At 51.7% G+C, this 21,918-nt stretch overlaps 1 protein-coding gene across 2 annotated transcripts in view; it reads left to right on the top strand.

Moving 5' to 3' along the window:
* Positions 1-1,065: 1,065 nt before the first annotated feature.
* Positions 1,066-21,918, top strand: part of LOC140429758 (uncharacterized protein C1orf232) — a 93,744-nt gene continuing 72,891 nt past the window's right edge. The window contains exons 1-2 of one of the 2 annotated variants that reach the window (XM_072517166.1): positions 1,066-1,115; positions 2,291-2,432. In XM_072517166.1, the coding sequence (XP_072373267.1) occupies positions 2,430-2,432 (3 nt within the window). In that variant the 5' untranslated portion in view covers positions 1,066-1,115; positions 2,291-2,429. Of the gene's footprint in view, positions 1,116-2,290; positions 2,731-21,918 lie in introns of both variants that reach the window. The other variant, XM_072517145.1, reaches the window with a different exon arrangement.

The raw sequence follows: 21,918 nt of genomic DNA, 5'->3' as shown, positions 1-21,918 counted from the left end.
CAAATAACATCCTGTATGACAGTGACTGTGGTAAACTGTCCCTCCTCATCCTTCTCAACCTGTCTCAACCTGACCATGGTTAACCACACCATCCTCCTCCAATAAATCTTCTCTGTTGTCCAGCTGGATTATCCTCACCCGGTTCCTCTCTTGCTTATTCAGTCATAGCTAGAGAATCTCTTGCATTGGCCTCTCTTCCCATTCCTAAATCTGAAGTTACCCAAGGATCTATCTTGGTTTCCCACTGTTTCTCATCTATATGGTGCTTTTGAAAGACATCATCTGAAAACACAACCTCAGATTCCACATGCACAATGACAAAACTCAACTCTACCTCAACACTGCCACTCTGGAACCTTCCGCTGTCTCTAATTTGTCATATTGCTTGCTGACAGCTTGGAGGTACTGCACTTTCCTCCAGTTAGGCACTGGGGAGACCTAAGCCATGACATAATCCGTCCTTAGCCTCCAATTCCATCCTTCTCCCTGGTCATTGTCTGGGGTTGAACCGAACTGCAACCCGTGTCCTATCTGACCTTCTGACACTGTATCCTCTACATCACAAAGATCACATAATCTGCACCAAGTCCCAGTCACCTATCATCCCTGAGTTCATAGATTTCAATTGGCTCCCAGTATTCAAAGGCCTCAAATTTGGCATTTTCATTCTCATGTTCAATCCTTTCAGAGCCTTCTCGCTTCCTATCTCTGGAAAAGACATCAGATCAGCTCAGCCAGCACTTCCCTGCCCTGCCCCCGTTTAAACTATCCATTGCTCTGACCCTAGCCTCATGCCCATTCCCACTCCCTTTTCCCATTATTGACTGACATTTCTATATCAGTCTAGGCCCTAAACTCTAGAATGCCATCCCTATAACTGGTCACTGTTTTACCTCTCTCACCACTGTTATAAGGCCTTCCTTCAAACCCAACTGTCTGGCCAAGCTTCAGGTCACCCCTCCTAATAAAGCTGGCAGGAGCCTCATACATTTATGCAAATTGAGGTCCTATTACATCATAGGACCCTGCTGCAGCTTGAACTGGGGCTTGAGTGGGAAGAGCTGGAGATTTTCCACTGGGCAGAGGCAGACCTGGAGACAAAAGAGGCCCTTTGGGTAAGTCTGAAATATTCTTTTTGAGACTGTAGGCAGGAGCCCACTGACCTCTCAAGAATATTTGATGTGTGTCTACTTTCTGTTGCTCTCTCTCTCTCTGTGACCTTTTCTATGTCTCTCACTCTGCCTCACAATCTCTATCACTCCATCACTCTGGCATATTTATTAGATCCCTGCAAGTTATTATTTCCTATGGGAACAAAAAGGGAACATTTGACATCTGCCTCTTCTCAGGTTTCCATATCCGAGGATGAGCTGATTAAATTGCCAGATAAGGCTGGCAGCTGACCCCCATTTGCTGCCCACCCGATGACTGAATCCCATGGTGCTAAATAAATGAAGACAATCCACTGTATTCCACAAGAATGTTTGGTCAACTGTCTGAATAAACCTCCATTGTCTCGAGCGGATGATCCATGCAGAAAGCACAAATATAGGGCAGGATTCTCTGATCCTGAGGCTAAGTGTTGATGCCGCCGTAAACGCCGTCGTGATTTGCGACGGCGTCAACAGGCCCCCAGGATCAGCGATCCTGTGCCTCACAGTGGGCCAGCACGGCACTGGAGCTCCCGATACCGCCGTAAAGCGGGGGCCGCAGGTCTGTGCATACGCGTTACGGCCGGCGCAAACTCGCGCATGCGCGCTGGTTTCCTTCCTTCTCCGTGCCGGCCCCGACGCAACATGGCGCAGAGCTACAGGGGCCCGGCATGGAGGAACATAGGCCCCCACCTGGAGAAGCCGGCCCGCCGATCGGTAGGCCCCGATCGCGGGCCAGGCCACGGTGGAGGCCCCACCCCTGGTGGGAACCCCCCTCCCCCCACCAGGCCGCCTCCCACAAGATGAACGCCGAGGTCCCACCGGGTAGGCCCACACGTGAACGGCGCTGGCGTGCCTCGGCGGCCCAACGCGCGCGGAGAATCGGCGGACCAGCATCAGAGCGGTGTCACCTGAATCGCACCCCCCCCCCCCCAGCCGATTCTCCGACCCGGGGTCAGAGAATCCCGCCCGTAATTTCCAGGATCTAACCTCTTGTTTGGTGATTCTAATGTTAGTAGATCCATCCCATAACCCCTTCCAGAGCAAATTATCTAAATTCTTAAAGTTAATTTCTTCCCCCATGCATTTCACATTATCACATCACTGAGGCTCCTTCACTGGTTTCCATTTGCCTACAGGTACCGTCTCCCTGTGGATTGGGTTTGTGCTGGAATCTGAATCCCGCTGGATCTCTCAATCAGGGGCAGGATCTCTGTGTCTGCAACATATAATGGTGGAGCTAGGCCTACACTTCTGTTTCGATGCACACTGTTAAAGATGGTGACTCTATTTTCTCATTTGTAGCCATGATTTGCTCTCTGAATTTTGGTCCTTTTAGACTTCCTACTGGCTTATTTTTAACTTCTGGTTTTGTCGGGTAGTCACTGGTTCTTCTTCTGTGCTTTCTGCTGAGATGAGCCTGGAACCTGCCAATTTCCAGCAGGCGGAGTCCTCTTTGGGATTTGAGTGGTGCCGTTTTGACCAAGTTGCAGCCAGGGCTGCTTGGGAAGAGGCTGACAAGCAGGGGAAGGCAGTCAAGATAAGGCAGAAATTCAGCTTCATGAAGAGGCTTGGCAAGGTAAGTGAGTGAGTGTACTCTGGTGGCCCGGTTACAGCACACAAAATTCATGTCTGTAGTACCGTCAATATGACGCGAGGCAGGTTGAGGTAATGTCAATTGAAGGCTTTATGAAGCAGAACTTTATCCCCAGTAGCGTGGTTACAGAATGCAGCTGCTGAGGGAAATGAAGGGAAAAGCTGGGTTCTTATACCGGCATTTCTGGGTGGAGTCCAGTAGGTGGCAGATCCTATCAGGACCTGGCATCCCTCCACCAATAGCCTGTCGGCACGTGGTGTACCGTATTACCCCTAATACATACCACCACAATGTCAACCAGTGGTACATTCACAGGGGAGACTTCATTATGTTTACATGCTTCTTTGCTCTTAACGTACAAAATAAAGATTCCGTCTAACTGAGGTGACCCACAGTCAAATGTGGCACACCATTCAACTTCCCTCCTCACTGACGGCAGGCGGCACAATGACACACTTACCTGATATCCATATGCATGCTGCCTGCTTGTGCGCTCGCATTCACACTTACTCTTTCGCTTTGACTCACATGCTCACACTTACATTGGGATAGAAATGTTACGGGGCGCGATCCACCTCTTGCTCGAGCGCGGTACGACCAGTGAATGCTGTGAGAGCTCTCTCGCGGGCTTTCCCCAGTCTTTGCGCCTCACGGGATTCACCCAAGTCCCGCGAGGCGTCAGAGTCAGAATCCCACCCACAAGGGGCGGGACCAAACGGCACGGGCTGAAGCCGGTTTTAAAACGACTTCGGCGAACTTCCGCGATATCCACTGGCATTGCGGGATCCACCGGCCTCCCCAGCGAGGCCGCAGCCCAGCGCCAGTCAGTACTGGTCCACACAAACGTGGAACAGGCGGAATGGCACCAGAGGTCTCCCGGGCCATTGGCAACCCCTGGGTGGTCAGGATCGGTGCAGGATGGCCCCCTGGCACTTCCCAGCAAGTACCTTGGCACTGCCATCCTGGCAGGAGCATTGCCCGGGTGCCAGTCCCGAGGGGGGCCATGCCCATGGAAGGAGGGTGGAAGGGATGTGTGCAGAGTTGGGGTGTGCAGGGCAGGTAAGTAGGGGCCTCTGGAAAGTTGGGGGAGTATGGGTGGGGGTCCTTGAAGGGAGGGGGTGCTGTAAGGGGCTTGGGGGGCATGAAAAGGGGGGACCCCCAAGGATCCCACAGCGGGGTGTCCTCACTTAGGGCGTGTGGGGTAGTGTCCATGTGTGTGTGTGTGGGGGGGGGGGAACATTACCCATGGATGGGGGGGGTGTTGGGGACACACAAACACAATTAGAGATTGGGGCACCCTTTCAAAATGGAGGACAGATCTCTGAGTTCAGCTCCCCAGTGCTAAAAGAATTCTACGGGCAGGATTCTCCAGAAACATTTCTAAGTGTGGTAGCGAGTGGAAATTGCCGCAAGCTTCCCGGCACTAGGACTGGCGAGGCCAGCAACGCTATTCAATGTTAGTTGGTCCACTTAATGAGGCCTCATGGGCTCCTCACAGCAAATGAAGACTCGCCAGCCGATTCGCCGGCACTGCACTCGCCAGCCAGCCCCCCCCCACCCCCCCCCCCCCCCACCCCCCCACCCCACCCCTCACTAACAAGGTCAAGTAGCATTTAAGCAGCACTTGCTCAGCCAACCTCAACCAGCTCGCAACAATGGCGCCCAGGAGACCAGCCCCAAGATTCGGGTTACAGACCTAGGGAGGCTGCTAGACGCTGTGGAGGCCAGGAGGGATGTCTTGTTTCCCCAGAGGTCCCAGAGGATTAACCACAGGGCAACCAGTGCTGCCTGGGATAAGTTGCCAGTGGCTGTGAGTGCCGGGGGTGTGACCAGGAGGACTGGCCTCCTGTGCAAGAAAAAGGTCAACGACCTACACCGGGCAGCATGAGTGAGTTGGCACCAATGCCCACCCCCACCCGAGACCTTTCCGCCCCCACGTGAGCATCCACACCCCCAACTCTCCAGCCGGCCCCCAACCCTCCCTCCACCGCCCCTCTCCCTTCAACCCTCTCAAACCTTTCCGTCCCAACCCCTCCCCCGCCCCCCACCACTGTGAACCTAGTGTGTGGCTTATGATGCCCTCTCTGTGTCGCCGCAGGAAAAGCTCTCCCACAATAGCCGGGAGAGGGCCCAGCCTGGCGGTGTTGTTTTCCTGGACATAAGAATCCTCACCTCCTGTGAGGAACGTGCCTTGGAGGTGACTGGTGTGGTCCGAGGACAGAGCGGTCACCAACGCGGAAGCTGATGGACGCCGCAGAGGTGAGGAACCACCGGGCTCCACCCGGAGGACCTGACAAACGTGAGGTGTTATTGCCTTACTGACTGACCCATCCCTCCCACTGACCACATGGCCATTCTCCCGCAGGTCTTCCAGCCTGGGTGGCCCCTCCCCTGACTCCCAGGAGACCACCGAGGAGGAGAGCTCCGAGGATGGCAGCATAATAGTCGTGTCACAGCTGTCATCCCCACCCTCCACCAGCGCAGATACACACACCTCAGTGGGAAATGTTAGTGGTCAGGCTTCTGGGGCACAATCTGGTGAGCACCACACAGCTGATGATGCACATCAGGTGGAGGCAGGAACCCCCAGGCGAGACAGCAGTCAGAGGTCTGCTGGATCCCAGGACCCAGCTGGGCCCCAGACAGATGCTGAGCCTCTGGAACAGGGTTACCTGGCTCTGTTGGAGACGTTAGGGTGCAGCCGGGACATTCAGAGGGAGAAGCCAGCGACAATCCAGCAGATCCATAGCCGCTTGGAGGCGTCCCAGAGGCTATGGGTGCTGGAGATGTCCCCGGCAATGCGTGGCACCGAGGTCAACACTGCTAGGGTGGCGACTGCAGTGGAGAGCCTGGTGCACGACGTGTAAAAGTGATGGCCATGGCTGAGGGTCTCGACCAGAATGCCCGACTTGCTGGAGGATGTGACCAAGTACCAGGCTGACCTTGATGAGCTTCTGCGGGAAATGTCCTGCTCTCAGGTGGGCATTGCCAAGGCGCTGCAAAGCATGTCCAAGTCAATGAGGCGCATCGCCGAGAGTGTCGACACTATGGGGCAGACCATGGGGAACCGCCAGGGCTGGCAGAGCCAGATGATGCAGGGGCAGCCTGGGCTCACACCAGCTGCTCCTACAATCCAAGGTGAATCCCAGGGCTCTATGGGCACCGAGCAGGAGGAGGGGGCATTGGGTGCCAACCCCGACCTGTCTCATGGAGTGGCGACGGTGGCCACCAGCTCCCTCGAGTTCCACCCCTCTGATGAGGCCACGTCTCACAGCCAGCACACGGGACAGGGCGTCACGGCTATGCATGTGCTGCCGACAAGTGAGCCAGGGCCCTCTGTCCCCAGCCCCCCCCCGAGGACGCCCGCCAGGGGCATCAAAGGCCACGGGACAAGGTAAGCAGCTGGCGGTCTCCACCTCAGATGTGCATCCTGGGGACATACCTAGGACGTAGCGGTAGAGCTAGAGGGCCAAGCACATCAAGGATCACTGGGCACCAGGGGAAGAGGGGAGGGGGTGGGGTGTAATTAGGGGGTGAGGGGGCAGGGTTGGAGTAGGGGGCAGCACCATCGGGAGGATGGTGAATTGTAAAACACAATGAACAGCCTTGTGCACAACCACAATAACATTCAGCCGAACCTGACCTGAAAGAGTTATTGATATCACATGGGCAAGTTTGTAGAGATGAATTGGGAAGTACTAAAATGGCTACACATGATGTAGATGTGGGAAATGCTGTTCCTATCAAACAACATCCATATAGGCTTAATCCTTTAAAATTGGCACAGGTTAATAGAGAGATTGAGAGTATGCTGAAGAATGGCATAATTGAAGTGGGTTGCAGCCAATGGAGCTCACCCATAATGATGGTACCTAAACCAGATGGTACCCAACGGTTGTGTGTGGCCTATTGAAAGGTGAATGCAGTTACAAGAACGGACTCTTATCCTATCCCACATTTGAAGGATTGCATGGAGAAAGTGGGACAAGCTGCTTTTATTTTCAACTTCCAGACATGGAAAGAACATTTTAAACATCATATGGAGTTCTTCGATTGACTTCAGGAGGCGGGTTTGGTGATGAACCTAGCCGAAAGTGAATTTGGAGAAGCCCGAATCACTTTCCTTGCAGAGTTTCCGTTATCCTCAAGACGAAGGGAAATAATGCGATTTCTTAGCATCAATGAATTTGATCGAACATTTGTGCAAAAGTTTTGTGGCGTGATTACTCCACTGGTGGAATTGCTGAAGAAACCTAAATAATTTCAGTGGACAGCGGACTTTCAACAGGTATTTAACTGCCTGAAAGCTGTGATCACCAATGAACATAGAACATAGAAAATACAGCACAGAACAGGCCCTTCGGCCCACGATGTTGTGCCGAACCTTTGTCCTAGATTAATCATAGATTATCATAGACTTTACAGAGCAGAAGGCGGCCATTCGGCCCTTTGAGTCTGCACCGGCTCTTGGAAAGAGCACCCTACCCAAACTCAACACCTCCACCCAACACCAAGGGCAATTTGGACATTAAGGGCAATTTATCATTGGCCAATTCACCTAACCCGCACATCTTTGGACTGTGGGAGGAAACCGGAGCACCCGGAGGAAACCCACGAAATCCAAGTCTCTTGGAAGTTTTGTAGCGCACAATGACTTACGAGAGAGACGAGAAGTGATGAAGTCGATTGAGGCTTTATTAAGCGAGACTTGTCCCCAGCAGTTCAGCAACAGAATGAAGCGGCGGGGAGAAGCTCGGGTTCTTATACTCCGCCTTCAGGGCGGAGCCAGTAGTCAGCAGCCAACCAGGACCCGGGATCTGTCAGCCAATAGCATCACGGTTTCACAGTCCCACATGACCCCCTAATACATACCACCACAAGTTTGAAGGAACATTTTAAGGAATTATTTACTGTTGCAATATTTTCTGAGTTATCTTTGAAGTAAGGGGTTTTAAGAGATCCAATGTTTATTTAAGATGTTAAGTTGAGTTCATGGAATAAAAAGTGTTTTGTGTTTAAAAACCCACGTGTCCATAAATGCAATCCCACACCTAGGGAAAAAGCCATGTGCAACAAATCCATTAAAGGGAGAGGTTGGTTGAACTCCATGATACAATTTGGGGTTCTGAAAACGCCTCGCCCATAACAATTGGGGGCTCGAGGGGGATAAAAGTCTATCTATTGGATTGGCTTTTGTCAACTTATAGACAGTGAAGGATTGTTGCTTTTCCGGTGTGGTATTTTAGTTTAAGTGGGGAGAGTGTTGTGAACAATGGCTCTTTCAGAGACTCAGAAGTTTTTGGGGGTGGAGAATGTTACACGTAGTACTTTACGGACAGAAACGAAAAGCAGACTGTTAGATTTGGCAAGAACATTGCAGTTAACATTACCTGACAAAATGCGAAAAGATGAGATAATTATGGCGGTGGTTAAGCATTTAAAGTTGCCTGAGATAGAGTTTGACTCATTGGAAATGGCAAAAAATTCAGTTGCAAGTTAAACAAATGGAACATGAGAAAGAATTAAAGTGGTTTTGCAGTTTACAGGAAAAAAGCAAGGTGCTGGAGCTGAAGTCAACCAAGCTAATATATCTCTGCCATTCTACAGAAAATATATATATCCTTTAACCTGATGTGATACTGTTTAAAGGTGTTAAGTCTCTTGGAAGTTTGAAGGAACATTTTAAGGAGTTATTTACTGTTGCAATATTTTCTGAGTTATCTTTGAAGTAAGGGGTGTTAAGAGATCCAATGTTTATTTAAGATGTTAAGTTGATTTCATGGAATAAAAAGTGTTTTGTGTTTAAAAACCCACGTGTCCATAATTGTAATCCCACACCTAGGGAAAAAGCCGTGTGCTAGGAAAAGCAACAAATACATTAAAGGGAGAGGTTGGTTGAACTCCATGATACATTTTGGGGTTCTGAAAATGCCTCGCCCATAACAATATATTTGTCTAGATGTCCCTTAAATGCCGCTATCGTACTTGTTGTACACCCTGCCTGGATATCTGGTGCAGAGAGCATGTTTTAAAATAATTTTTATTCAAATTTTCACAAAATACAGAAAGAAAAAAGAACAACCCCCCCCACATATATAAATAATAAATTAACAGCCTTCATCAACACAAAACTGGTATACCTCGTTGGAGGAAGCGGCAGCGGCGCCGTCACCAGCGCCTCCAGGCTCGTGCCCACACAGGGCGCCATCTCCAGTCTCTTCCATGCCGCCTCATCCCCCTCCATCACCCACTTACGCACCATCGCCACGTTGGCGGGCCAATAATACCCACAGAGGTTAGGCAGCGCCAACCCCCCCCCCCCCCCCCCCCCCCCCCCATCCCTGCACCGCTCCAGGAACATCCTTCTCACCCTCGGGGTCTTCTGCGCCCACACAAACCCCATAACGCTCCTGTGAACCTGCCTGAAGAAGGCCCTAGGGATCAGGATGGGGAGGCATTGGAACAGGAACAAAAACCTCGGGAGCACCGTCATTTTAGCTGACTGCACCCTACCCAACAGGGAGAGTGGCAGCAATTCCCACCTCTTAAACTCCTCCTCCATCTACTCCACCAGTCTCGTGAAGTTAAGCTTATGTAGGGCCCCCCAGCTCCTAGCCACCTGGACCCCCAGGTACCTGAAACTCCTCTCCGCCCTTTTTAGCGGGAGGTCACCAATCCCCCTCTCCTGGTCCCCCGGGTGCACTCGCTCTTCCCCATATAAGCTTGAACCCGGAGAAATCACCAAACTCCCTAAGGATCCTCATCACCTCTGGCATTCCCCCCACCGGGTCCGCCACATACAGCAGCAAATCATCCGCATAGAGCGACACCCGATGCTCCTCCCCATCCCGCACCAGCCCCCTCCAGTTCCTCGACTCCCTCATCGCCATGGCCAGGGGTTCAATCACCAGTGCAAAGAGCAGGGAGGACAGGGGACACCCCTGCCTCGTCCCCCGGTGTAGCCGGAAATACTCTGACCTCCTTCTGTTCGTGGCCACTCGCCACCGGGGCCTCATACAGCAGCCTCACCCACCTGACGAACCCCTCCCCGAACCCTAACCTTTTCAACACCTCCCACAGGTACCACCACTCCACCCTATCAAAGGCCTTCTCCGCATCCATCGCCGCCACTATTTCTGGCTCCCCTTCCATCGCCGGCATCATTATAACATTCAAGAGCCTCCGTACATTAGTATTCAACTGCCTCCCTTTCACGAACCCCATCTGATCCTCGTGTATGACCTGCGGCACACAGTCCTCTAGCCTCATGGCCAAAATCTTTGCCAGCAACTTTGCACCTACATTTTAGAGTGAGATCGGCCTGTATGACCCACACTGTAGGGGATCCTTGTCCCACTTCAGGATCAGGGAAATCAGCGCTCTAGACATCGTCGGGAGTAGAGCCCCCCCTTCCCTTGCCTCGTTAAAGGTCCTTACCAACAGTGGGCCCAGCAGGTCCGCATACTTCTTGTAAAATTCAACCGGGAACCCCTCCGGCCCCGGTGCCTTCCCCGCCTGCATGTTCCCTATCCCTTTGACCAACTCCTCCAACCCAACCAGCACCCCCAACCCCGCCACCTGCCCCTCCTCCACCCTCGGAAACCTCAGCCAGTCCAGGAAGCGACCCATCCCTCCCTCCTCCAGTGGGGGCTCAGACTGGTACAGTTCCTCGTAGAAGTCCCTGAAGACCCCATTGATACCCACCGCACTTCGCACCGTGCTCCCTCCTCCATCCCTAACTCCCCCGATCTCCCTAGCTGCCTCTCGCCTCCGAAGCTGGTGCGCCAGCATCCGGCTCACCTTTTCTCCGTATGCATATACCGCCCCCTGCACCTTCCTCCACTGCGCCTCCGCCTTCCTGGTGGTCAACAAATCAAACTCAGCCTGGAGGCTACGCCGCTCCCTAAGCAATCCCTCCTCCGGGGCCACCGCGTACCTCCTATCCACCCTCACCATCTCCCCCACCAACCTCTCCCTCTCTCTCCTCTCCCCCCTCTCCTTGTGTGCCCTAATGGAGCCATGATGTCATGTTGCAGCTGTACAAAACTCTGGTGCGACCGCATTTGGAGTATTGCATGCAATTCTGGTCGGCGCATTATAGGGAGGATGTGGAAGCATTGGAAAGGGTGCAGAGGAGATTTACCAGAATGTTGCTTGGTATGGAGGAAAGATCTTATGAGGAAAGGCTGAGGGACTTGAGGCTGTTTTCGTTAGAGAGAAGAAGGTTAAGAGGTGACTTAATTGAGGCATACAAGATGATCAGAGGATTGGATAGGGTGGACAGTGAGTGCCTTTTTCCTCGGATGGTGATGTCTAGCATGAGGGGACATAGCTTTAAGTTGAGGAGAGATAGATATAAGACAGATGTCAGAGGTAGGTTCTTTACGCAGAGAGTAGAAAGGGCATGGAATGCCCTGCCTGCAACAGTAGTGGACTCGCCAACAGTAAGGGCATTCAAATGGTCATTGGATAGACATATGGACGATAAGGGAATAGTGTAGATGGGCTTTAGAGTGGTTTCACAGGTCTGCGCAACATCGAGGGCCGAAGGGCCTGTACTGCGCTGTAATGTTCCATGTTCTATCAGCTCTCCTCTGACCACTGCCTTCAGCGCCTCCCAGACCACCCCTACTTGCACCTCCACATTGTCATTCGCCTCCAGGTACCTCTCTATACACTTCCCGACCCGCCCGCTCACCTCCTCGTCCGCCAGCAACCCCACCTCTAGGCGCCACAGTGGGCGCTGGTCCCTCTCCTCCCCCAACTCGAGGTCCACCCAGGGCGGAGCATGATCAGAAATGGCTATCGCCGAGTACTCCGTATCCTCCACCCTCGGAATCAGCGCCCTGCTCATGACAAAGAAGTCAATCCGGGAGTAGGCCTTGTGGACATGGGAGAAGAATGAAAATTCCCTGGCCCTAGGCCTCGCAAATCTCTATGGATCCACCCCTCCCATCTGGTCCATGAACCCCCTCAGCACCTTGGCCCCCGCCGGCCTCCTGCCCATCCTAGAGCGATCCAATGTCGGATCCAGCACCGTGTTGAAATCTCCCCCCATTATCAGGCCCCCTGTCTCCAGGTCCGGAATCCAGCCCAGCATACGCCGCATGAACCCCGCATCATCCCAGTTCGAGGCATATACATTGACCAACACCACCCGCTCCCCCTGCAGCTTGCCACTTACCATCACATACCTACTGCCATTGTCTGCCACAATGCTCGACGCCTCGAACGACACTCTCTTCCCCATCAAGATCGCCACCCCCTGATTTTTTGCATCCAAACCCGAATGAAACACCTGCCCTACACACCCCTTTCTCAACCTTACCTGATCCGCCACCCTCCGGTGCGTCTCCTGAAGCAAGGCCACATCCGCCATCAGCCCCTTCAGGTGCGCGAACACCCGGGCCCGCTTGACCGGCCCATTCAGTCCCCTTGCATTCCAGGTTATCAGCCGGATCAGGGGGCTACTCACCCCTCTCCCCCGCCGACTAGCCATAGCCTTTCCTAGGCCAGCTACGTGCCCGCGCCCCCCGCACGACCCATTCCCCACAGCGGCAGGCCCCCGCCCCGACCTGTACCAACTCCAGCTCCCCCTTGGCCATTCCAGCAGCAGCCCGGTCCCCCCCCCCCCCCCCACAGTAGGTCCTCCCCTTAGCTGCATTGCTGCCCCCATTGCACTCCTGTAAGTCTGCTGACCCCGGCCACTCCCGCCGCTCATTCGACCCCCCCCCCAGTGTGGAACTCCCCCCCCCCCCCCCCCCCCCCCCTCCCCTTGTCCACCAGCAGGATCTCATCCATTCCACTCCCAGCGTGGGAGAAAAAGCCTGTGCTTCCCAGCTCCGGCCCCGCCTCCCCTGGCGCAGCTCCCTTTCCAGGCCCGGTCCCACTACCCCCAACTCAGCCCCCCCCCCCCCCCCCGCGGGGCCCCATCTCCCCTACCGACCATCAACCCCCCAAGCAGTTTACCTACCCCCCCCCCCCCCCCCCCCCACGAGCCCACCCGGTGGACCTAATCAAAACAATGCCCAATCAACCCCAAAAAAACAAAGAACCCCCCTCGAAACACAACCCAACAATCCCCAACCATCCCTCCACCGCGACCCCTCATCCCCGTCCCTTAGTCTGAGTCCAGTTTTTCATCCTGAACAAAGGCCAGGCCTCCCCCCGGGTCTCGAAGTAATGGTGTCGCTCTTTATAGGTGACCCACAGACGTGCCGGCTGCAGCATACCGAACTTCACCCCCTTCCTGTGCAGCACTGCCTTCACCCGGTTGTAACCGGCCCTTTTCTTCGCCACCTCCGCGCTCCAATCCTGGTAGATCGTACCTCCGCGTTCTCCCACCTGCTGCTCCGCTCCTTCTTGGCCCACCTTAACACACACTCTCGATCAGCAAATCGGTGGAACCGTATCAGCACCGCCCGCGGCGGCTCGCTGGGCTTGGGCCTCCTCGCCACCACTCGGTGGGCCCCCTCCAACTCCAAGGGGCCCTGAAAGGCCCCCGCTCCCATCAGCGAATTCAGCATGGTGACCACATAGGCCCCCACGTCCCATCCCTCCAACCCCTCCGGGAAACCCAGGAGCCGCAGGTTTTTCCGCCTCGACCGGTTCTCCATCTCCTCGAACCTCGCCTGCCATTTCTTGTGGAGCACCTCGTGCGCCTCCACCTTCACCGCCAGGCCCAGCATCTCGTCCTCGTTCTCCGAGACCTTCTGCCAGACCCCCCAGATCGCCGCCCCTTGGGCCGTCTGGGTCTCCAGAAGCTTATCGATTGAAGCCTTCATCCGCTCCATCAGCTCTGCTTTCAGTTCCTTAAAACAGCGCTGGAGAAGCTCCTGCTGCTCTTGCGCCCACTGCCTCCATGCTGCCTGGTCTCCGCCCGCCGCCATCTTGGTCCTCCTCCCTCGCACCTTCCTTTGCTTCAATGCCACTTTTTTAATCGCCCCACTCCTGGTCCAATCCATACACTATCGGGGGAATGTTGCTGTCCCTTCCCACACCGGGAAACGTCGAACAAGCGCCGTTACGTGCCCTAAAAAGAGCCCAAAAGTCTGTTTTTAGCGGGAGCTGCCGAACGTACGACTTAGCTCCGCATAGCCGCAACCGGAAGTCCTTGGTGCAGAGAGCATGATGTGCAGCTGATGATCACACACAAACTACACATTCATGGAGTGAAAGCCCTTCCAATTGACAAAGGGCATCCCTTGTTGATTTGGTGCTCGGAGGGTGACATGACCTGGACCTGAGGCATGCCAGTGATGGCAGCAAATCCTGCTGCCTGGACATCTTGTAGGGCCTCGTACAGGTTGAAGCGGATGTAATCCAATGCCCAGGTGCATAGGGCATTCATTGCAGCGCGGATGCATCTGTGTGCAGTCGTTCGTGAGATCCCACACAAGTCCCCGCTCGAGCGGAATGAGCAAGAGGCATAAAGGTTCAGGGCGACCATCACCTTGATGGCCACCGGGAGCATTTGTCCTCCTCCATACCTCAGGGTGCCAGGTGCACCACTGTCTGGCACAGGTGGTGCATGGTCTCCCTTGTGAGCCAGAGTCATCAACGGCACACACTGTCTGGAAGCTCCTCAAAGGACAGGTGCCAACGGTATAAACGCCTTCACACCTCATCATGAGCCTGTTGGATAACTGGCACTTGAGACTCACCAGCTGGCCCCTGCTCTTCTGGGGCAGGCTCCTCTTGTACAGGGTCCTCCTTGGCAGGCCCTAGTTCTCTTGCCACCGTGCATCCACAGCAGCCTGGTAGACAGCGAGCCTTGTTATCTGCAGTCCAAATTCCTCATGGCTTTGTGGGGGAGGCGAGAGGGACAGAGAATGTCAACAAGATGAGGATTTCCTTGAGCATCCAATGCTGCCAGGTCACATGGTCATCCTGAGTTGTACTGCTGCGCCGCCACCCTCAACATCACCCCCCCCCCCCCCCCCCCCCCCCCCCCCCGCGCCACACACCACACCCTTTGGGATGAAAAGCAAACCAAGGCAGGCCAGCAGCACGGTTCGATTCCCTTATCAACCTCCCCGAACAGGCGCCGGAATGTGGCGACTAGGGGCTTTTCACAGTAACTTCATTTGAAGCCCACTTGTGACAATAAGCGATTTTCATTTAATTTCATTCATGTTGTCCGCACTGCACCCCTGTCCCAATCAGTGACTGGCATACAGCCTGTGATGTGGGGGACCTCTATACTCACCACCTGTCCCTGCCAACAGGAAGACCGATGGCTACTGCACCCAGTGTTAGCGATAGGCTCTGTGTGCCCTCCATGTGTGGGTCTCCTTACTGGATGTGCCTTGTGTTATCCTGCCAGCAGGGTGACAATTGGTTGTGTGCTGGAGACGGTCATATTGTGCAGCCAGTCGGCACCATGCTAAGAGCCTGGTGTGTGGGCAGGTCCTACAGATGGCGTGAGAGGGATGTGGGAGTTTGCTGGGACCTTAGCTGCAGTGTGATGTGGAGCCTGGGTTTAACACACAGATTGTGACAGGGAGCTGGTCAGATTTCCTGGCTGGGGGCAGGATAGCTGGGATCAGGGGTGTGCTGGGCAGGTAGAGCTTGGAGACACCTCGTGATACTCAGGAGTGGGCTTGCTGATAGTGCCACAGGTGAGGCTTTTACTCTGAGAGGGGCTGTGAGCCAGGGAGGGTTACCCCAGCCACAGTGCATGTGTCCTTTGTTTGGGGTGAGCTCTGCTAATCCCCTGCTTCTTGTGCAGTGGGGCTGTGTTTATTTTTTAAAAATTAATTTGGAGTACCCAATCATTTTTTTTCCAATTAAGGGGCAATTTAGCGTCGCCAATCCACCGAGCCTGCACATCTTTGGGTTGTGGGGGTGAAACCCACGCAGACACGGGGAGAATGTGCAAACACCACCCGGACAGTGACCCAGGGCCGGGATTAGAACCCGTGACCTCAGCGCCGTAGTCCCAGTGCTATCCACTGCGCCACGTGCCACCCAGGGCTTTGTTTCTGAGAAGTGCACTGAGGAGTGCCAACACCTGGTGGGCCGGCAGCAAAGCATCGCCAAGCCCAGCTCCTTGATTATACTGCTGGGGTATGAGGGTGTCCAAATGGTGGGTTGGGTGGGGATTCACATGACCAGAAACCCTCTGAGCATATCGAGGATACTGTGAGTCAACAGTCCCAACAGCCAGGAGCCTGTAAATTGCAGCCTGGGGGGTGGGTTTAAAGGAATTATTGTAGCAATGGGGGGTATCAGCCAGGCCACCACGATCCTGAGAGGGGCACCCACTTGCCACCAAATCATTCCCTGCTCCTCCCTGAGGTCCAGGCGGACACCCCCCAGCAAGCCAGAAAAGTCTGGAGTGTTTCTTACCTTCTTAATCCCTCTCAATGGGCATGGCGCCTGGGCACTTGCACTAATTCATGCCTGCGTGACTCCTGCCCGAGAGGGGTGGAGCATTGCGGAGGGGTGGAGCATTCAAATCCATACAAATTGTGATTTTGCATGGGGCTACCTGTGCGGGTCGTATACCTCGCTTCCACCGCCTGCGGGGGATCAGAGTATCGCAATGTGATCGGCGCCGGGCGCATTACGCCCAACGCTTGATTCTCCAGCCAATCACGAATCGCACTGTCAGTTTCGGGCAGCGGGGTATCCACCCCTATGTCTATGTGTTGTGTTAGCTGTTCAACGGATAACTGTCTTACCTCTTAGTCAGAAAGTCGTGAGTTTGGGTCCCACCACAGGAACCTGAGCAAATAAACCAGGCTGACACTCCCAGGACTGTACATAGAACATACAGTGCAGAAGGAGGCCATTCGGCCCATCAAGTCTGCACCGACCCACTTAAGCCCTCAATTCCAACCTATCCCCATAACCCAATAACCCCTGCTAACATTTTTGGTCACTAAGGGCAATTTATCATGGCCAATCCACCTAACCTGCACGTCTTTGGACTGTGGGAGGAAACCGGAGCACCCGGAGGAAACCCACGCAGACACAAGGAGAACGTGCAGACTCCGCACAGACAGTGACCCAGCGGGGGAATCGAACCTGGGACCTTAGCGCTGTGAAGCCACAGTGCTCAGAGAGTGGACAGGGGCAAACCCCTAATCCAGCTCCTTGCCTGCTCCAAAAAACAATTCAAACTGAATCCAATTCATGGGACCCCACAAGAGAGACATACCAGATCCAGGCATTACACCTGACCTCACGCTCATCTTAGCCAAAAGGCCTACTTCAAGATATCAGAGGAATCCTTCCTCACTGTAATAACTTAGACCAGGCCTTTGAGATTGGCCAATTGGAATATGAGTTCCCTGATTAGTGGGCCAATCAGGGATCCTCTTCTTTGTATACAACAGCAAGTGTCAGATCCTCTGCACTCCCAGTGTAGACAGCAAGCTGAATGCACATGGTCGCACTGCTGTTGGTATTGTAAATAAGAGGGATTCTGGTAAAGGGACTTCTATCCCCATGGACTTATTACATCAATCAAAACCTAAAGCAGGTTATTTGGCCATTATGTCATGACTGTTTGTGGGATCATGTTTTGCATAAGTTGGCTTCTACATTTCCTACATTATTGAAGTAACTACATTTCAGAAAAATCACCCTGAAGTTGTGAAAGGCACAATATAAATCAAACTTCTTACCTTTAAGGCCACACTTGTCTGTGTTGAGATTGTCCCAAGTTCATATGTATGCAAGCCACAAATTTAAGGAGACATTTGTCTCATCAGTTTGGGCACAAGTTGCAGTCTTGAAAGGGATCGTATTCCAGTTCCACTCTCTTGAAAGAGTAATGGGGACCATGAATTGGATTCAATTTGAATTGTTTTTTGGAGCAGGTAAGGAGCTGGATAAAGTCAATTTCACGAATTAATTAAAGCTTACAATTTCATAAAGTCAGCAAAACTAAAAAACTTGTGTCAAATTCAAGTCAAAAGAAGATCCGTCGTGACATGTTTGTTCGTTAAGATGCTCTGTTAGTGGAGAACACTATTTATGTGATGTTATAGGTGCTAGTTTCTGTTTAAGAGAGCCTTATTTCAAGGTTGACTTCCAAAATTGTCTTGATAGTGAAGGTGTCTGCTAATGGTCACCCGATATGGCCAAATAATAATGTATGGCCAAACAGTTTGAAATGTAGAACTTTACATCTATTGCATGCATGTATGTGTATGATGAAAGTGATGGTTCCACATTTTATTTTGTGCAAAGCAAAAATGCATTTGCAGAAATTCAGCCGTTGTGTGCAGGAATGTGAGATTCAGACATCGGCCACAGCTTCCTAATAATGTACCACAGGAATGTTGGATGTAGACGTCCTTATTTTTAAAAAAGTCAAATTTTACCTGATTATTCACACTAAGTAAAACCAGAGTTCAGGAACTGTTGGGTGTCTTCTGCAGTGATTATCAGTTGGAAGGTGTCGGGTGGAAGAAGCTCCATTTGCCTCAGGCTCCTGCTCTTTAATTATACCGGTCCCAGTTTTGTGATTCACAGACCTTGGCAAAACAGCAGAGAGCTGTTTGCAAAGATAATCGGCTCAGCCATGGTCACACTATTTGCATTAATCCTCACCACACAATGTTTGCACAATCTATTCTTATCCAAATATATTAATTGCAGGTATAGTAATGTAAATAACACGCCAATAGAAATATGTTTGTGTTTATTAATCCCATGTATTACACAGCATTGATTGATTCTCTTTGTGCTCTTGTATCACACAATGTAATTACAAGCATTACACAGCGAATGGCACAAATTGCATTTTAATCAAAATGTAGTGATATGCATCACGGTATATACACAAGGAGTTAATGTAAATACACTACAACTAAGTAACCACTAGAGGGAGCACCAGAGATGTATATATACATAGACAAACAGGAAGTCAGGGCACTCTTCACAGGAACGGCAGCTGGTGAGCAGGACACAGACAGGCAGCTCAGATGTAACATAGTATAAGCGCTGGAGAGAGAACAAACTCACAATAAAGCATCTATTTCAACTGTAAGACTACGAGCTTTATTCAGACACAACGAATAATACACAAAAGGTTACCAATACTACCAGACCTGGGGCTGGACTCTCCGCTCCCTGAAATCACGTTCGGCGAAGGACGGAGAATCCGTTTTGACGCCAAAATCGGAAGTGGCGCCGGTTTTTGAATTCTCTGCCCCTTGAAAAGTGGTGTACTCTAGGAGTACACCGATTATCCACGGCCTGAGGCCTGCTCCGCGATGCTCCGTCCCCGACCAGCCAACTTACCGGCAGCATGGGTTACGTGTGCTCACACCGTTCGTGAACTCGGCGTGGCGGCTGCGGACTCAGTCCGGGGCTGCCACAGTTGGGGGAAGGCCGACCGGCAGGCAGGGGGGGGGTTTCATTCGGAGCTGCGGGCACTGTGGGTAGGCGGTCCGGGGCGTGCGAGTGGCCGATGGGAGGCACTGCTTTAGCGGTCCAGGTCCATGGGCTGAGTCCGCCATGGAGCATGGCGCGCCCGCTGCAGGCCGCCGCCGTGCGCATGCGCGGCCTCGGAACCGGAAGTGCTGAGGGCCATATCGGCAACTAGAGCTGCGAGCTCTATGCTGCCTCCCTGCTAGCCCCCAGCAAAATGGGGAATCGGTGGCTGTTTTATGCCAGTTTTCCTGGCGTAAAAGACCACCGTTTCCACACCAGCTTAGTCTCCAAAACGGAGAATCCAGCCCCTGATCTGTAGTTACAGTGGACCTTTCGAGCACCCATTCTGAACCTACATATAGCCAATACTAAATGTGAGGAAAGTTAAAGTGTGAGATGTCCAAGCTTGTAAAATCATCAGCCATGTAAAATGTAAATCAGCATTCCTGTCAATTTGCAGCAAAATCCTGTACAGGTCCAACAATCCAGCTCTGAGGGCTATTTCATTAATTCTCAGGATGTAAGTATCACTGGCCGGGCTGGCATTTATTACTCACCCCCGAGTTGCCCATCAGAAAGTGGTGGTGGGCCTTCCTGGTCTGCAAGCTATGTTGCAAATTTGCTCTCAAAGTGTTTCAGGGAAGATGAAGGAATAGTGACATATTTCCAAGTATTGGGATGTGTTATGTGGAGGTAAACTTGAAGGTGGTGTTGCTCCCATGTGTTACGTTCTGGTGCTTGGCCGGATGGGATAAATGCACCAAAGAACATCTAGTTCTGGACTAGTTAAAGTTTATTGTTCAATAATAGCGTAGATTAGATAATCATAGGAATATTATCAAAAACTATTATAAATTAACTACGAGCTACTACAAAATGTGACTGTCCACCACGGAGACTATCTCAAACTCCCTGAGGTAACAGTGTCGTGTGGTTGTTCTCTACTGTCACCTGCTGGTTGGAGGTCTTCGCTATTACAATATACATGACTGCTTATGCATATCATCACATCCCCTTTCCTTTGGAAATGTATAGTTTTACATACTTTATTTCAGTTTGAGATACAATATACATGAAATGCATAATGTGTTCATTATTTACATATTTACAGTTCATCACAAGTTCAATCTATCTAGTTTTCTTCTGTGGCTTGTCAACCTTGTAAGCATCGGTTGAACCTGTGAGATTGCTTGATGTTCATTTGTTGTTAAAGAAGATTCTTGCTGTCTTTCTTGGTTTTGTGCATTTTCACCTTGTTCTGGCTCTGTCTGCTGAGGTATCCCTTGTTCTGTTGTCCTTGAATTGCTTACAATATCATCTTATGGTTCCATGACAAAGGGTTGCTGAACCTTCAGCAAAGTCCTCCTGTTTCGTCTTAAAACTTGCCCGTCTTCAGTAATGATGACATATGATTGAGGACCTGATGATTATAGTACCTCAGCACACTTCAACCATCCGTTTCCATCAGGATCGTCTATCCTGACTGTCATCTTTTTCTAGAGGTTGTAGCCTTCTTGTCGTTTTGCTATAATACCTCTTTTGTCTCCTTTTTTGAGATGTGAGCTTCCTCACGAGCTTTCAATTTGTTTGTTCCAATGGAATGTTTGGCAAGGTTGTTCTAAGCTGTCTGCCCTGATATTTTTGACAGGTTGCATAATTTTCGATCATGTCTCGAATATCATGATTGATACCCGGCCAGTAGACCGTCCCCGGCTCGTCTTTTACATTTTTCTATGCCTAAGTGCCCTTCGTGAATCTTTCTCAGAATCATTGATCGTAATGATTTTGGAATTAGTATCCTATTTAGCCTTAGCAAAAACCCATTGGCTGCACTTAGCTCTGCTCTGATATTATAGTAGTGAGAGCATGATCCTTTCGGCCATCCCTCTGTGAGATATTTTGTTATCTTCTGTAAGATTTTATCTTTAGTGGTTTCATCTCTTATCACTTTTGACTTCTCATCTGAGACTGGAAGGGATTCCGTCACAAAATCCACTTGTGCTTATACGTCCTCATCCAAATGTTGATCTTCTTTCATGTCTGTAGCACGAGATAGTGCATTCGCTACAACAGGTGGTTTATCTGGCGTGTAGATGAGATTAAAATTGTATGTTTGTAACTTCATCATCATATGTTGTATCCTGGGTGATATCTCATTTAGATTCTTTTTTACTATTGCCACAAGTGGTCTATGGTCAGTTTCCACTAAGAATGTTAGTCATGGAATTTGTTTCATCCATTTATCAAGCCCAAGCATTCTTTTTCTATTTGAGCATATCGCTGCTCTGCGTCAGTCATTGATCTTGAAGCATAGGCAATTGGAAGCCAATTCTCGTCATTGTCTGATTGCAATAGTGCCGCTCCCAACCCATCATTTGACGCATCTGTTGATATCTTTGTCTTCTTCATAGGACCAAAAAATGTTAACACGGGGACTTCCAGTGGCGACTATGGAGTGAAAGGTCGCACATTTGGCAGCTCCCACTCTTGGTGGTCTTTTTGTGGCTTTTAAGCTGGATTTTGACAGGAATTTTTCAAAATAAAGGTGTAAAAGCGAGAGGAGAAGGAGATGACCCCTAGTTTATGGAGCTGCGTCCAGGGGAAAATCGCAAAAGGAGGAATCAAAATTTGGTTGGAAGTGAGGACCGGAGTTCGAGGGAGGCAATGGCAGGGACGCAAGGTCTGACCTCACCAGCTCAGTGGTCGACGGACCGGTTGGTGAGCTTCTTGACCGAGATGTTCACTCAACATCGCAGGGAGTGTGCGGAGGACCTGGGCCGG

The sequence above is a fragment of the Scyliorhinus torazame genome, chromosome 1 (genome assembly GCF_047496885.1).
Source record: "Scyliorhinus torazame isolate Kashiwa2021f chromosome 1, sScyTor2.1, whole genome shotgun sequence".
Classification (NCBI taxonomy): domain Eukaryota; kingdom Metazoa; phylum Chordata; class Chondrichthyes; order Carcharhiniformes; family Scyliorhinidae; genus Scyliorhinus; species Scyliorhinus torazame.
The sequence above is the reverse complement of the archived record's forward strand: the minus strand, read 5'-3'. Positions and strand labels throughout refer to the sequence as shown.